The sequence below is a fragment of the Vulpes vulpes genome, chromosome 16 (genome assembly GCF_048418805.1).
Source record: "Vulpes vulpes isolate BD-2025 chromosome 16, VulVul3, whole genome shotgun sequence".
Taxonomy (NCBI): Eukaryota; Metazoa; Chordata; class Mammalia; order Carnivora; family Canidae; genus Vulpes; species Vulpes vulpes.
Window position 1 is genome coordinate 77,672,820 of NC_132795.1, and position 16,345 is coordinate 77,689,164.

Consider the following 16,345-nt stretch of genomic DNA (forward strand, 5'->3'; position numbering starts at 1 on the left):
ATGAGCCAGCCTTTCCTTGCTAGCCATTTTTGTATTTCCTAGAGGCCTGCTAGGCTTTTCTGTACAGATTTTTCTATATATAATAGTCCCCCCTCCCCACCCCGGCAGTATAGATACCATCATTCCCATTTTACGGACACAAAACTCCAGTTCTGAGTTTTGTTTGGTATTTTCTTAAAGATTTTATTTATTTATTTATTCATAAGAGACAGAGAGGCAGAGACACAGGCAGAGGGAGAAGCAGGCTCCATGCAGGGAGCCTGATGTGAGACTCGATTCCGGGTCTCCAGGATCAGGCCCTGGGCCGAAGGTAGACGCTTAACTGCTGAGCCACCCAGGCGTCCCAAGTTCTGAGAATTTAAAATGACTTGCCCCAGAGGTCACATGGCTGGAAGAAAGGGAAGCTGGGGTTTGAACTTGGGTCATCAGATGAGGAGCTGCTTCTCAGCACTGAGTCGGGCCTGGGGCACGTGGGATGGGGCCCTCTTCCTGTGTAACTCTGCGCAGGGGGCAGGCTCTGGCCTCCTGGCCGAGGAGTTAGACTTTCCAGAGGCGTGGCCGCCTGACTCAAAGAATAGCCTGCTTTTTCACTCAATTATGTGTTTTCTGTAAAAATAGAACTCTTCATTAAAACAGCACGGCACAGCCATCAGCCGGAATTACTAATTACTGTCCTTTAAAGAGATAATTCCCCCTTCTGTGCATTTGCCACACCTGCCACCACCCCCTCCCCCACCGTGGCGGGGCTCCCACGAGGGCCAGGAGCCGGAGGGATGGGGCTGGTGGGACTAGGGAGAGTGGACCGTTGTGCAGGACACAGCAGCCCCCTTCCTTGGACGTCTGTCATCCCGAGAACCGCCCACAGCTCTCCGGGACCTCGGTGAGTCCTTGTGGCTCAGACTCCTGTTATTCCACAAAGATCTGTTGAGCGACGTTAGGTCAGTCACTGGGGGTACAGATAGGAAAGCCGTGGTCCCTGCCGGGCACAGGGTCTGCTAGGGAAGACTGGCGGTGATGGGGTGGGCGGCTGTTGCAGCACGATGTGCTCCCGTTTAACTGGGGGGCAGCCACGGGCCCAAGGTGGCCCCTTCAGGTAGGCAGCAGTGGGCACACTCAGGCGTTGATTGCATGTGCTGAGTGATTTTATAGGGAGCCGTTTTCAGGAACAGGAAAGGGAAGATGTGGGCTCCTGGTGCTCGTGCCCTACACAGCCCATGTCCTTTCCTGCAGCCGCCTCTGCTCTGCACCTACTCCTCTACCACCAGGAGCGGGGTGCTGCGGGGAGAGGCCGGGGAGGGAACACAGGAGAGAATGATCCGAGGCTCCAGGGAAGGGAGAGTGGACAAGATGGCCTCTGACCCCAGGACAGTGCTTGCTTAGCTTGAGCCATCTTTACAAAAATATCCCCTATTTACTAAATATTTTTTTCCTAAGAAAACATTTTTTGGAAGGATTCATGTTCACCCAGTTCTAGGGAAGCTCACCCTAAGATATCTCCTCTTTATGGCAGTAGGGAAAAATGAGTTGTCTTTGCCTCAGATGGGAACAGCTCCAAATCTTAATCCTTTTGACAAATAATTAGTAGGCTGATCCTGCCCCGGGAACATGGGCCAGGCAGGGCCCAGGAAGAGAGGGGGGAGGAGAAGGAGGCAGATGCCAGGCTGACTGCACATCCCTCAGGAACTTCCTCCATCACCTCCCAGCCTGAGCAGCTGGGCAGATGGGCAAAGGTGCCTGGTGGGAACACCCAGAGATGCTGGCCTCGCTAATCTGTGTCTTCCCACACCCCCAGGAAGAGGGCTGGCCCAGATGCAGACTCACACAAGGCTGAAGTGTTTCATGGCCCAGCAGAGTCTGGGCCTGTTTATTGGCCAAGCACTGGCTGTGTGTGTGTGTGTGTGTGTGTGTGTGTCCCCGTGTGTCCCTGAGGTGCTGGACTGTGCGGGTGACATGGGAGGCCTTGACCAGAGCATGGCGGTAGATGAGCGCATGGTGAGGATGGTGGCTGAGGGATCACCGAGCCTGGGCATGAGGTGGCCTACAAGGACCAGGGCACACATGCCACTTGGATTGGACCAGAGTGTGGAGTCCAGGACCCCGGACTCCTTCCCGTAACCCAGGCAGCCTCACCCCTGGTGTGGGACAGGAGCTCATGGTGTGTTTACGTGGACTCTTGCTCCTTCCTCTTCCCCAGAGAGAACACTCACTTTCACATCTGCCTTCAGATGCAAGGCGTGGGAAGGGCATTCAGTCTCGTAAGACCTCGGTGTTTATTCCACATGGGTTTCCACAGCAGAACAAATAGGAAAGTGCTTACAAGAGGGGGTTATGGCCACGGTTGCCTCACCTGGACCTAATGGGCTGGGCCTCCATCCACCCCCTCCTATCCCCTTCCTTTCCTACACCCTTCTTTAAGCCCCAGGAGCTACAAGGAGGACCGCCTGCCTTCCCAGACAGGCCACGGAGGTCGAGGGCTTTCTGAGAGCCCTCAGAGGGCTCTCTGCATTGCTGGGTCCACTAGGCCTACAGTTTGGGAGCAGGACTCCCTTCCCCCAGCCGCGGGGCAGGCCTGCGCCGGAGGACTAAGTGCAGCTGTGCGTTTCTCAGTGGCTGCATATAGGTCATGGCAGTTCATCTGGTGGGAGACGTCACTCCTGTTGCACCGGAGCCTGTGACATGCCCTGCTGGGTGACAATGGAGCTGGGACTTTGGCTCGGGTTTCTCCCTCCTGGGCCAGCGTCTGTCCACTCTGAAACAACTTCACAGTACAGGGTCAGCGGTGTGGCCGTTCTGCTCCCAGGAGGGCCGCTGCCTCAGGGACACTCCGTGGTTGTCTTCTGGCTCTGCCTGGGTGACTGTCCTCTGGGATGAAGACCCCCAAATCGTAAGGAGCCAGACGCTGTCATGTCCTGCCCAGAACACCCCCTGCTCCTCCCCAGGCCCTGTAAAACTTGCTTCCAGGCAGCTCCAAGTGGACTCGGCCAGCACTTTGCTTGCTGTGTGGCACCATAACCCACTCTGCAGTTATGAAGCATCACACGAGTAGATTCCTCCCCTCCGTCCTAACTGGGACCCAGCAGGGGAAGTGATGGTGTCAGAAATCAGTTCTGATTTAATGCGGATTGCGAGACCCTGAATGTGGCCAGATGGTTGTAAAAACACATATTTCCGCAGAACTGAGCAGGCACTGTATGCTCACCTTGTGCTGGGCTTTGGAGAGGCGAGGAGGACCCTGACGTGGCGGGAAACAGGGCCCTGGCCGACAAGTACTTGCCATCCAGGTGGGGATGCATGACAGGACACAGGACGAGGTAGATGGTGTCTTTACCACCTGTAGGTAGGACCGGCCACGAGATGTTTGTAAATTATTTGAATTTAAAAATGCTTGATATGAATTTATGTTCATTATTAAACTCATAAGCCTATGTGACAAAAAGATAAGTATATAAATATATAGATTTATAGATGGATAATATCTAGAGATATAGATTATGTAATTAAATGCTAAGCAAAAACTATTGAATACTTAGAGAAGGGCAGGGGTGGTCATGCTGGGGCTTCTCCGAGGACTAAAACCACTAAATTAAAATAGTAAAATAGAATTCTTTCGGTATATAAAACAGGCATGCCAGGGTCTGAGCTGGTTGAAGGGGTGGGGAGGCCAGGCTTGCCCCCTGCATCCCCCAGCCCTCACACCCAGTAGGTTCCCCAAAGCCCTGCCCGGAAGCACCGTGTTCCGGTGAGGCTCTGGCCTGTTGCATGGGCTGGGAAGTGTTGCCCACCAGCTGCAGTGGCATGCCAGCGCTCAGCCAGCCTTCTCATGCTGATGTGGGAAGAACCAGGCCATCCATCCTGGCACTCGGGATAGAGAGAGGCCTTGTGCTGTGACAGAAGAGAGGGAAGGAGGGGAGGGGGCTCAGCAGTGCACCAGAGGCCTGCCAGCAGGTATGTGAATGACCAAGTCAACATAGTGAAGGGTATCCCGGAGGGGAATACAGCCCCCATGAGGACACATAGGAAGTCAGAGGGTGACATCTGGTTAGGAGTTGGCCTGATATTCGGGGAGAAGGGTGTGTCCCAGCAAGGGCGATGACATGCAGCAGGGCACAGATGAATCCAAGAGCCTGTCCCCCAGTTCAGGTTGCCAATAATACCCATATGAGCAGCACTGGGGCACCCAAGGGCGTGGGGAGGCGTGGCAGGAATAGAAGGTCGCTGCACAAAGCCATTTGAGTTGATGTCACAGACAGTCCGGGCAGAGTTCTTTGCTGAGGAAGATCCATCTTGGCAGTGCTCTGCTGTGAGACAGGAAATCTCAGGAGGTAATCTAGAGCCTCCCAGGATCCAAGATCTGGGAGTGGAGGATCCAACCAGAGGGTGACTGCTGGAGTGCTTGCCCCAGCCCAGAAAGGATGTGGTTTGGTTGAGAAATTCCGCGCTGGGTCACTCACGCTAATGGAATGTCAGCAGCCGCGAGGATAACAGCCTGTGTTGGTAGAAGTCACCGTATGCCAGCTCCGCTTGCAGCCACTTCTGTTCTAGGCACATGGTGTGGTCGGGTCTGTCACTCATCCTGACGCTCAGGGACTGGGGGGTGGGGGGGAACCAGACAGGGGGTGGAGGTGGGGAAGGGGTCCAGCAGAGGGGAGCTGAAGAGGTGACATGTGGGAGGAGATGGGGTACCAGGGGAGTGCTTCAGGGAACTGTCCTGGGAACCAGCTGCCTGAGGGGAGGGGCAGCCTTGGGATGGACTCGAGCCTGGATGTTCCCCATGCCTGTGGGAAGGGGTTTTCACTTCTCAGCAGCTGCTCCAGCCTCTGGTTACCCCCTTCCCCGCACTTGACCTCTCTCCCTCAGCTCCCACGTATGCCCCCCAACCCTTCTTTTCATCAAACACCAGCCCCAGCAGGATCCCTTATCTCTTTCTTCCTTGCACTGAGTCTGATCTACTTGTCACTTGATAATCAGCACCTGATTATCTGGGTAGTTTGTCATTTGAGCACTTAATTGTTACCTCTAAGGCGGAAGTTGGGTCTTCTACTCCAGATTCCTAAAGCAGAGGTTCCTAATACTTGCAGAGTGATGGACCCTTCGGGAATCCAGGAAGGCAGAGTGAGACTGGCAGGGCCAGTTTCCCCCAGCAGCTGCCCACCAGGATGCAAAGACCACATTCCTGCCGAGGCCTATGCAGTCCACACTGTGGGGACCATGGTTTCTGCTCTAGGGACCTTGTAGGCCAGCCAGGCAATTATTCATTAGCAGATGTTCCAAGAAGGGCACGAGGCACCTGAGGGTCTGGGGAAGGCTACCCAGGGAAGATGGAATTTAATTAAGGTCAGACTTAAGAGGGGATGAATATGGAGAGGTGAGGCTGGATGGAGGAAAAGGGTACTGTCCTGTGAACAGGGGCAGAAAAGGCTCATGGCATTTTTGATAAAAAGTGAGGAAGAAAAAAGAATACTTGCCTAGAACCCAAACCTCCTCCCCTGAAAAGAGAATTGGGGCAGATTGTACCCTGACCCTCATTCTCCAGCAGCCAGTCACAGTCCAAGAAAAACAGGGTGTGAGAAGCAAGGAGCTGAGTGAGGCCCTCGAAGTCCTTCATGGCAGTGGGAGGCCCGGTCTCCATACTAGGTGAGGGGCCAGGGCTCCGAGGGAGGGAGGTCAGAGGGGAACGCTGGCCTCCTCGAACAGTGCCTGCAGCCTCAGATCACAGGATGCACCCTGCCTCGCTGCAGGACTCCGCCTCTGTGAGGGCCCGTGTGCCAACCCCGGATGGGCCAGCAGGACCACTGGGCAGCGATCAAGTACGGGGCCTGACTGTCATGTGGGTTTGTCCAACGGCGATGCCAGGATTAAAAGGGCCTCACTGCTCACCACCCAGTGAGAACCGGAGTCACAGCCTTGTTTGGGCCTCAGTGGCTCAGCCAAGTTCACATGCTGCCGGGGCAGCTGGTGTGCATCAGTGCGGCTGGCAGTACCACCGTGTAAGAATGCAGTACTTCAGTAGCTGCTAGTAAATTGCCACTGCCTTGAATTTCCTAAGTGTCCCCAGCTGCCGTGACCCTCCCTAGGACCCCAGTACTCCCCAAAAACTGAAGGGCCAACATCTAGGACGGCAGGACACCCGCCCTGGATCTGATGAGCAGTGTTCTGATGGTCTCTGCTGTGTCCAGGGCAGAGGGAGAAAGCAGTCGGCCCCCTCCTGTCGTCCTGCCTCGTGGTGGGACCAGCTCGTTTCCTCTCCTTCAGCCCCCATCAGGGCCACATCCCCACATCCCACACCATCCTGACCTCAGAGGACTCCAGTTTTCAGATTGAAAGAGATTCTGAGGTTGCTCTCTCCCTTTACAAAGTGACTGTTCTAAATGGTGACCGGATAGGACCTGGTGGCACTTAAATCCTATTGCACATATAAGGGGAGCTGGCTATTTTAGGAAACCCAGGGAAGACTTCTTTGATAAACTAACACATGACTGATGACTGTCCTCGTGTATCCAGGGTCAGGAAACGGTTTGCAGTTCAATTTAGGAGATGTTAATTGAGCATCTATTGTGTGCCGGCAAGGTCGAAAGCAGAACTCTGCCCTTTAGGGGACCTTTCTTTGCCAGTTCCTGGTTTAGCTTCATTCCTTGACTAAGAGTTGCTTTCTGGGTCTGCTTCTCGTATACAAGGCCCACTGGGGGCCTGTGGGGCATGTAAATATAAAGCCATGTGTTCTTTGGGGACGGAGCGTACTGTGGGCGTGGGTAGGAGGGGTGAACGAAGCAAGGGCAGTAGCCAAACTTTGTGCTTCGGCGGGTGAGGCAGGGTCCACGAGAGGGGCCAAGTGGCCGAGGCGAACCCGCTGAATGGCGGGGCCGAATGCTAGCCTGGGAGGAAAGCCAGGAGCAGGGGGGCCCTCTGCAGGGGGCATGCTGACCGCTACCATCCTTCCCTGCAGCCTCATGTTCAGCAAGGTAAAGCTGGAACAGGTCCTGAAAGGCCCGGAGGAAGCCCTGGTGACCTGCAGGCAGATGCTGCGACTGTGGCAGACCCTGTACAGCTTCTCCCAGCTGGGGTGAGTGCTTGTCATCGTCCCCAGGGGGTGGCCTGGCAGCACTGGTGGGTGGTGGTTGCCAAGGCAGCAGCCCACCTCCGAGTGGCCAGTGGCCGTGAGGCCTGGGGGTGGTGACAGTATTTGAGTCCCACTGCGCTACTTACTGCTCCCGGGGCCTTTTACATAGGCAGGCTCATTTTCACCTTTGACCATCCTCTGTGAGGACACAAAGGACCTGCTTAGGAAGCAGAAGTTCAGAGGAGTACAAAAGGAAGTCATTATTGAGCATCTGGGCCAGGCATGGGGATTGCTGCTTATATCTCAAACACTGTCAGATTTTATTCTCAGCCCAGAAAGGAAACTAAGACTCCGAGACCTTAAAGAATTTGCCAGAGTCGCTCACCTGGTAAATGGTAGTGCTGGGACTTGAACCTCTGTCCCCTGAGTCCCAGCCCTCCTGAGCCCGTTGCTTCTTCCTAGCTCCATTTGGAAGCTAGAAGAAGGGGAAGGAAGCTGAATTCTCTCACCCACCATCTCCACACAACCTGTCTCCTACCACGGTCCCCAGCCTGAGCTCCAGGTTTTGCCTGGGCCAGAGTAGGCCCTCTGGTCCAAGTTAGAGCTGCTGAAAGTCTTTGCCCAAATCCCGTTGACACTGTGTAGCCCAGAGCAGAAGAGTGCCTATTGCCATGCAGGTGCACCATGTCTTCCTGGTCCTCTGGTGCTCATTCCCTCCCCTTCCCTGAAATTATTGGCCTTAGGGGACCCCACCCTGGTAGACGTGTTTGCATTTTCACCAGGACTCTAGGATCCCAGAAGGCTTTCAGGGTCTCCAGAGGCATGTCTCTCTAATGGCGGAATTTACAGAGAGGGCCCCAGGGTAAAATGGGGTTAAAACCCTTGGGCAAAGTAGAGCTTGCCTCTCTTTGAAGGCCTTTGAAAGGCCTGGGAGGTTCCAGGGCAGAGCAGGACCCAGTGAGTAGAAACTGCCAGAAGGAGGCTCTGAGGTGAGGGACTTTTCAGAAAGGGAATGGGAAGCTGTCTGGCAGCTGGATGGTATGTGGATGAGAACCAGACAGACTGTGTGAGGGGGACCTGCACCGAGATGCCCCTTGCCACTCACTGGCTGCAGCCACTTGGGCCAGGTACACAGTCTGGCTCCCCTTCCAGAGAGGAGCTGTCCTTGGAGGTAGCAGGGACTTCCTCTTGCTGGATGGCTGGTTGCCTGCTCATTCAGACGGTCTTGGCAGGCCCCCCCTGGGCTGCAGCCCTGTGCCTCCCCTCCAGGCACCAGATCTATGGGGCTTCCCCATGTTTTCGAAGGGGCTGGGGCTGTAGGTTCACGCTGGGGTTGTTTTAAGTCACCACCCCACACACTCATCTCTGATATGGGGGCCCAGTGGAGCTCCTCCTGGGTTCCCTAGGTACCTCTCTTGGGGAGCCTCCCATAGCTCCCCACCCAGGGTGGGGCTCAGCCAGGCCGGCTATCTAGAGTCAAATTGCTAGGACCAGAGGGTGCGATCCAATACCCACCTAGCTTTTCCCCAGAAGAGGGGGCATTCCTTCTGAACCTGGAGCCACAGAGCAGAAACTAGGACTTGTGAAATCTGGTTTGGGGCAGCTAAGGACAGGGGCCAGAATTCACAGCCTGAAGGTCCGGCCTACTGGCCCCACCCAGGCACCCCCTTTCCTCTGCTCCACCTGGGCCAACCCACACCCACCCGTGCAGATGCCATCCTTCATGGAGCCTAGTGTCACCCAGCCACTGGTGCTTCAGCTCAGCCCTCTTGAACTTGTTATAAGCGCTCATCGTGGACTCTCCTCCCCACCTGGCCACCAATTTCTTCAGGGCAGGAGCCATGCTATGTACTGGCCCAGACCCAAGTGGCAGAAGGTTCCTGAGATGGGCTGTTTCTGGAGCCCTAAGAATGTCCCCATCGGGCTGGGAGGGGAGGTAGGACAAGACACTGCTTGTGCCTGCCCATGTTGCCTCCTGTACTCCTCACAGAAACCTTGTGAGATTGACCTCTCCTGCTTATCACTGCACACAATAAGCATGCTCATTTCAAGATGAGAAAACTAAGAATGACTAAGGAACTTTGCTGAGGGTCACACAGCTGAGGAGGGGTGGCCCATGCCTCTGGCTCTTCGGCGCACCACACTCAGGTGCCCAGGAGTAGAAGAGGATGGGGAGGAAAAACACCAACCTGGACCCACTGTTTGTGGATGGCATCCTATAAATGTCTACATGATGGCCATGCACCCACATGCCCAAGCTCAGGCCAGTGTGAGCCTAAGTTCAAATGGAAAGGACTGGGCCCTGGCCTTCTTGGTAGGACCATTGACTTGGCACCCCTGTGAAGGGAAGAAGCCTCTGGCCCCAGGCTGGGCTTGCCTTCTCTCCTGCCATTTCCACTTTGGCCTTCCTCTAAGCTTCCTCAAGTCAGCAGGTTCAAGGGCAACCCAGAAGTAGCCAGGGCTGTCTGGGAGTGTGTGTGCCCCAAGATGGGCATAACAGGCTGTGCTGCCTTTCTGGGCTGGTAGCTCCTCCACCTCGCACTCTGAGAAAAGAGAAACCTCCCCAGTAGTGTGGGAGCCTCAGGGACCTGAGGAATCGGGGCAGGGGAGATGACCATATTTGTTTACCAGCCCCCCCTCAACCCCTTTCTGGCTCTTCTGGGGCTTCCTTCCCTGGGGAGTGGGCTAGGAGCATTTCTGGTGGCCCGTGAAGACCAAGCTTTCCTTGGAAGCCAGACCTTGGTGCCTACTATGTGCCTGGCACTCTGCTAGACATAGTGAGGGCAGCAAAAGGTAGCAAAGACCTCCTGTTGGCCTGGGGAAGCTTCTAGCATCATGCACGTCAGAGGAGGGAGAGTTTCTAACCCACATACTGCTGGATCCATGCTGATGGAGGGCAAGGGAGGAGGCAGCGATGAAGGGCACAGGGGCCATGGGAGGCTTTCTGGACAGACGAAGGGCACTCGGCTGAGTTCTAAAGGATGGAAGGTCTGGCTGGACCAAAAGAACAGCAGGAACGATGTTGGTGGCAGCAGCAAGAGCAAATATTAGCTGTGGGAACAAAATGTGGTGGCAATAAGGAATAGCGGGGAGACCGATGACCCCTCAGGCACATGGTGGCAGCATGTATGTGTGCACGGCACATACGTGCTGGACATTAACAGCATGTCAGTGTAGCTGCTAGGGTGAGCCAGAATTCTAGAACCCCAAGCCTGAGGTCTGGTCTGTCCTGCCACTCTGGGGGTCTCCATCCTTCCTGGTGGTCCCAGCTTTGGCTCAGTTCCCAGGCCTAAACTCTCAGCCCCAGAGCCTGCCTGCCTGGCACAAGGCCCCCTTCTTCTCCCTGCCAGCCCTCTGCCTCACTGGGGCCTGGCCTCCCCTTGCCTTTCAGAGGCCTGGAAAAGGACGGGAGCCTCGGCGAGGGCGTCACACTGAAGAAGCAGAGCGGAATGCACCTGACTCTGCCCGACGCACATGATGCAGACTCCGGTAAGAACATGCCCACAGGCAGCCGTCCGTGTGGGCCTGGACCTCACTCCCCCAGCCTGAGCACGAATGGGGAGGGTGGCACCTGCCCGCCTGGCCAAACCCACCCTGCTCCTTGCCAGCCAGCTGCAGCTCCTGAGCCTTGGTGCTGAGGAGCTAAGGAGCTGCTGTTGGCATCTTTCTGGGCCCATCTGGCTCTGGGGTGGGAAGCGAGCAGCGGGAGCAGGCAAGGGAGGGACCCTGCCTCCTGGGCAGGGGTGCCGAGAGAAGAGCCAGGGTGGAGAGCCCGGCTGTGGAGCCCACAAACCGCCTCCCGTTAGGCTAAGCCCGAGGCCAGGGTCTCCCACCAAAGCGTCCTTAGTAGATGGAGTCAAGTAGAAAGGAAGGAGCTGAGCTTCACCTTCCAGCTCTAAGCCCAAAGCAGACTGTTTCAGATGAACACCTCATTAAAGCGGAATGGTGGCAAAGGCACAAGAACCAGTCACGGGAATGGAGCGTGAGGGAGTTGTATTTAGTGGCATGGCTCCTTCTGTCCACTTCTCTGGACATGAACCAGGTTCCACCTTGGTTGTCACTAAACTGAAACCATCTGTGGTTTGCCCGTAGGTCTCCTGAGTTTATCGGCACCTTTATTGCCCCTGGAGGGGTGGGTAGTGCTCGTGTTTCACCTGCCTGTGAGTTATAAATGTCAATGGCTTACATTTCCTGAGCAGGGGCCAATGTCAACCAGCACTGCCATGGACGGAGGGGTGGGGGTTCTCCAGAGGGCACAGGGTCTGGCCTGAGCCGTCCCCCAAGCATCCGTCACAGCACAATCTCAAGTGGGACCTTCGTAGAGAGGAAATAATAATAGGCACCTGTGAAAACAGCACAGAAGGGAGAAGAGAAAAATCCTCCAGTTTCACCATCCAGACCTTAATTGTGCCCTTTCAGGCCTTTTTTCCAGGCCTGTATTTCTTTCTTAGAAAAATGTGATCAAACACCTTTTCAGCTTGCTTCTGTTCACCTAACTGTATACCGTGAACATCCTTCTGCATCCATATCCGTGGTTCTGTGTCGTTAGTATGACAACTGCAGGGTCTTGTACGATGATAACTCACTTATTTTGGATCTTTTGAATCACTCCCTATTGTTGGACATTCGGGTCATTTCTGTTTTCAGGATTACAGGCACCCTTGCCAATGTTTAGGACTGTCCTCTTTAGTGATAGGTTCCTAGAAGTGGGCTGGCTGCCCGGTTGCCCCTCCCAAGCTCCTCATGCCAGCGTGGGTGAGGGTACGAGGAGAGCCCTTCCTAGGGCATCTGTGAGCTGTTTCACAGCTGCCCAGCGTGGGGCTGTATAGTCACCGCTCCAGCTGTGCTGCTCAGCACCCTTCCCTCTTGCTCTGCAGGCTCTCGGCGAGCATCATCCATTGCGGCCTCCCGGCTGGAGGAGGCCATGTCAGAGCTCACTGTGCCCAGCTCAGTCCTGAAACAAGGCCCCATGCAGCTGTGGACCACACTGGAACAGATCTGGCTCCAGGCTGGTGAGTGTCCCCGGGCCCAGTGACACCCATCCACCTGCAGAGCCATATCCTGCCCTCGAGGAGGGGGTCTGGGGTTGTGAAGACCCCTGACAAGGGTTGCGTAGACTGTAGTACTCGTGGAAAGGCCTGGGGATCAGGAACCTGGAGCTCTAATTCCAGCTGTTCTTTGCTTGGCCCAAGAAAAGTCGTTCAATCTGTTTGGCTATGGGTTTCCTTCTCCATCAAATGCGGACAGGGCCTGCCTGCCTACCTGGGGGAAGGCTCTGGCAGCAAAGACTAATGTAAGAAGGTTTGAGGAAAGACCACACAGATGCTCAGCCTTCTCAGTCCCAAAAGCACGCCCCATCCCTCCTTCTTGCTCCCCTTCTCCTGCGTAAAACTAGTTAGTAAAACTAGCTCAAACCTCAGAGCTCAGAACATAGCTGGAGCAGAAGTGAAATCTGGTGGTGTAGTTCAGTGATGGCAGAGGGCTGGTAACACTGAGGTGGCCATTCAGGTGACGGTCCCTCTTGCTGGGCAGCTGGCCCTGTTGCCACCATGGAGTTTGGGAGTCAGTTACTGTTGGGGAGGCAGAGAGCTCCTGAGATGAGCGAGTGGACGGTGCAAGTCAGAGGCAGAATGTGGTTACCTGGGAATCCAAAGCTTCCCACTGTCTGGATTTCACAGAGGGCCCCATTAGCATGCAGTACTCCCCTCTCCTCTCTCCCATAGGTTCTGAATCTGGGGGGAAGAAATTGGACCAGGATGCCTAGGCTAAACAGGGAAGCGTTTTAATAATGCAAACATTGCTACAGTTAGCATTTCAGGGCCCCTGAGGATGCTGGGGATGTGTGAGGGCTGGGCTCCCCGGCCAGCTTGTTGCATCCTAAGTAGGAAGAAGAATATTAAACAAGCCTCCCCTGAGGCCAGGGGCCCCTCTTCTTCTTTTTTTTTTTTTTTTTTTTTTTTAAGATTTTTTTTTTTTCATGAGAATACACAGAGAGAGAGAGAGGCAGAGACCCAGGCAGAGGGAGAAGCAGGCTCCATGCAGGGAGCCCGATATGGGACCCCATCCCAGGTCTCCAGGATCACACCCTGGGCTGAAGGCAGGCACTAAACCGCTGAGCCACCCGGGCTGCACCCCCCACCCCCATCTCCTAAGAACAGAGGGAGCATGGCTCCTGAAGGGTGCACTGGAGCCCCCGCCCCTCCACCTGCCTGGGGGAGAAGGCTGCACCCACCCTGGGCCTCCACCAGCCTCAAGGAGTGTAGCAGTAATGCAGTGATCCATCAGATCCCGGGGTTGGGCGTTGCCTCCCCTGGAGCTCCCAAGGCCTTTATTGTAATGACGCGTTGTCTACTCCATCAGCAAATGAACTCAGGTTTGCATTTCACAAGCCTGCTTTCCGTTGCTCAGGTGTGCTGCTTTACGCTCAGGGTGCTGGTATGTTCTGGTAACTTACTCCAGGAAAACTTAAATCATGGCCTTCCTGAAGCTTGTAATCAGGCTTGGGAATTATGAGTATAAATACATGCCTTTCAGTAATTTGCACATTGCCTTTCTTCTCTGGACATTATCCTAGATACTCAGCCCCCAGACAACTCTGAGAACAAAATGTGAATGCTTTGAGTGGGGTGGGGTGGCTTTAGGAGACAGGTTTGGGTGTATGTGACCAATCCAAAATGGCAGTGACTTCTGCAAGATAGACGCTTTGTTGTCCTTCTGTAACAGTTCAGAGATGGCGCCCTTGACCGGGATGACAGCTCTGCTCTTCTGGCCCAGGGACCCAGGTTCCTTCCATTCGAGGGCCCTGCTCTCCATAGGGTTATTACACTCACCCCTGTGATCCATGACGGCTCTTCATCACGTTCACCTTCCAAGGCATAACCAGGCAGAGTGGGAGAAAGGGGTACCCCCTCCCTCTAGGGACATATTTTTGAAATTTGCATACATCAGTCCCCATCATGATCCACTGGCCAGAACGTAGGCACATGGCCACACCTAGCTACAAAGGACCCTGGGAAATGTCCGTATGCCCCATTAAAAATCAGGGGCTCTGTTGTTATCACAGAAAAGGAGAAGAGCGTGGGCGACAGCTGCCACAGCCAGAAAGGGACGTAAGAGTGTCCCAGGTTTTCCCTTCTGAGCAGGGGAGGATTCTGGAGCAGTCTGCCCTCCGTAAGCCGTCAGCATCACCAGCAGGCATGTGCCGAGCACTTACTGAATAAAGGGCTGCTAGGACCAAATCACCGAGGCAAAAAATGTCTCCATGACCTCACCCCCGACCTGATGGGGTCGGGCTGAGAGTATCGTCACCGGCATCCCCACCCTCACCCACCCCACCCCGCCTGACGATGCCAGCAGCTGCAGCAAATGTGCAGGGAGGGAAGAACGTCGTCTTTTATTATTTTGGAAGGAGCTCATCCCCCTGCGTTTGTTCAGGATAAACTGCATCCCAGGCTGTTGGGGCAGTAAGGCTCCATCAACACCCCCCCTTTGGTTGGGGGATGGTATCCTTCCCCTCCCAACTCTTGTCCTCCTCCCTGACCTCTTCAGGCCTCTGTCCCATTTCAGTCAGATGTGACAAGTATCAGGGGGTGGGCGGGGGGGAGGGGTAGCCTTCACTTGAGAGATGAGTTACAGGAACGTGGCCTCTTGGGCAGCGGGTCCGTGTGACAGTGGGAGAGGCACGGGGCCTCACAGATGCTCCTGGATCCTGCATGCGTGTCAGAAGGTGCCTTTCGGAAGAGCAGGATGGCCCACCTCCCTCCCTCACTGCAGCTCCTGTCTCTGGGAGCTAATGTTGTGCTAGTGGGAGGGACATGGATGTAGGGGACAGTTCTCCTGCCGGGGACTCACAGATGGCCATGGGCTTTCCCTCCGTCAGGGAAAGTTGGCCTGAGTCTCAGCTCCCAAACAGCAGATTCACAGTGTCTGGGCACTGGGCACGGAGCTCCAGCTGCTAGACGGATGGATGCGTCAAGCAAGAGCCAGTGCCCCCACTGGTCCAGGCCGAATCTATGCCCAGAGCCCCTGGTGCGATGGGCAGAGCAGAACTTGCCCAAGGCTTCTCAGCAGGGGAACCGTCCTCAGGAGGCCCTGGGCACCCGGAGGTACAAGCTACCCCAGCTGTGAGCTGGGCAGACCCAGGGCTGGGGCGAGGTGGCCAGGGCTCTGTCTGAAGATCATCTTCATTATAAAGTTACAGTCAAGGGAGGGGCGCCTGCGTGACTCAGTGAGTTAAAGCATCTGACTCTTGATCAGGTCCTGATCTCAGGGTCTTGAGATCGAGCCCCTATGGGCTCCGTGCTGGGCGTGGAGCCTGCTTAGGGTTCTCTGTCTCCCTCTGCTCCCCCCTCCCCAAAATGTCAGTCAAAGGGGAAGCTCTGCCCTACTGGTGGTCCCGCATGTTTCTCTTCTGCTTCGGCTCCCTCATTTCTCATCCCTTTCTTTCTTTATCTTCTCTCATGCTCCCCTCTTCCCATCTCCCCACTGTTCTCCCTCCTGCCTTCTGTGCCTTCTTCCCACGTCCCCTCTTCCCTTGCTCTGGCTTTTTCTTCTCCCTCCTGTGCCGGCACCCCCTCCTCCCTGCTGCCGAGTCAGTGAGGAGAGCACTCAGGGACAGGAAGTGGGAGCTCAGGCCCTGTAGCCATGCCCTCCCTGACTCGTGCCAGGTCCCTGGGGTGGAGGGTCTCAGACCACCTGCACAACGCCATTAGACCTTTGGATTCCTTTCATTACTCTCTGGGTTCCTTGGCTGGCTCTCTCACCCCTCCCTTGTCTGCCTCCCTCTCTTCCTCTTTATCCTGGGTGTCCATAGGTCCTGAAGGCCTGCTCCATGGGGAGGACGCTGGTTTCCTTTAGGGGCAGCTTTGGTGATCCCCTCTGGGGTTCAAGGCTAGCTAAGGGCCTAACCTTAGCTTCTTTCCTGAGCTGCTCCTCGAGGCATCTCTGCCTTTAGCCTGGGTGGCCCTCCTTTCCTTGGTCTCACAGTGAGTCTCTGGGAAGCACCTCTCACGTGAGGAGGCCCTTGAAAGGCCTTAGACTTGACCCTGCGCCACCCTCACCCTGTTCCTCAACTCAGGAGGAGCCCCGGGACCAGGCCCTCCCTGCAAAGAGGGTGTGCAAATAGCCCTCGAAGAGTGAGTTCATCCCCCAACCTGGGGGCGGGTGGGGCTTGGCTCCAGCAGAGAGACTGGAACCAGCTCTGGGTGCAGGGTTAGATCAGGATGCCTCAGAAAAAAATAATAAAAGGGACTGTTGCAAAGCTCCAGGGAACAGATGTTTTCCATTTGG

The 16,345-nt window shown here is 55.4% G+C and overlaps 1 protein-coding gene across 4 annotated transcripts in view; it reads left to right on the plus strand.

Annotated features, from left to right (window-relative positions):
* Window positions 1-16,345, plus strand: part of TTC7A (tetratricopeptide repeat domain 7A) — a 114,726-nt gene that overhangs the window by 83,953 nt on the left and 14,428 nt on the right. For all 4 annotated transcript variants that reach the window (XM_072742124.1, XM_025992597.2, XM_072742123.1 and 1 more), the window contains 3 exons: window positions 6,944-7,060; window positions 10,449-10,546; window positions 11,935-12,069. In XM_072742124.1, the coding sequence (XP_072598225.1) occupies window positions 6,944-7,060; window positions 10,449-10,546; window positions 11,935-12,069 (350 nt within the window). The remainder of the gene's footprint in view (window positions 1-6,943; window positions 7,061-10,448; window positions 10,547-11,934; window positions 12,070-16,345) is intronic.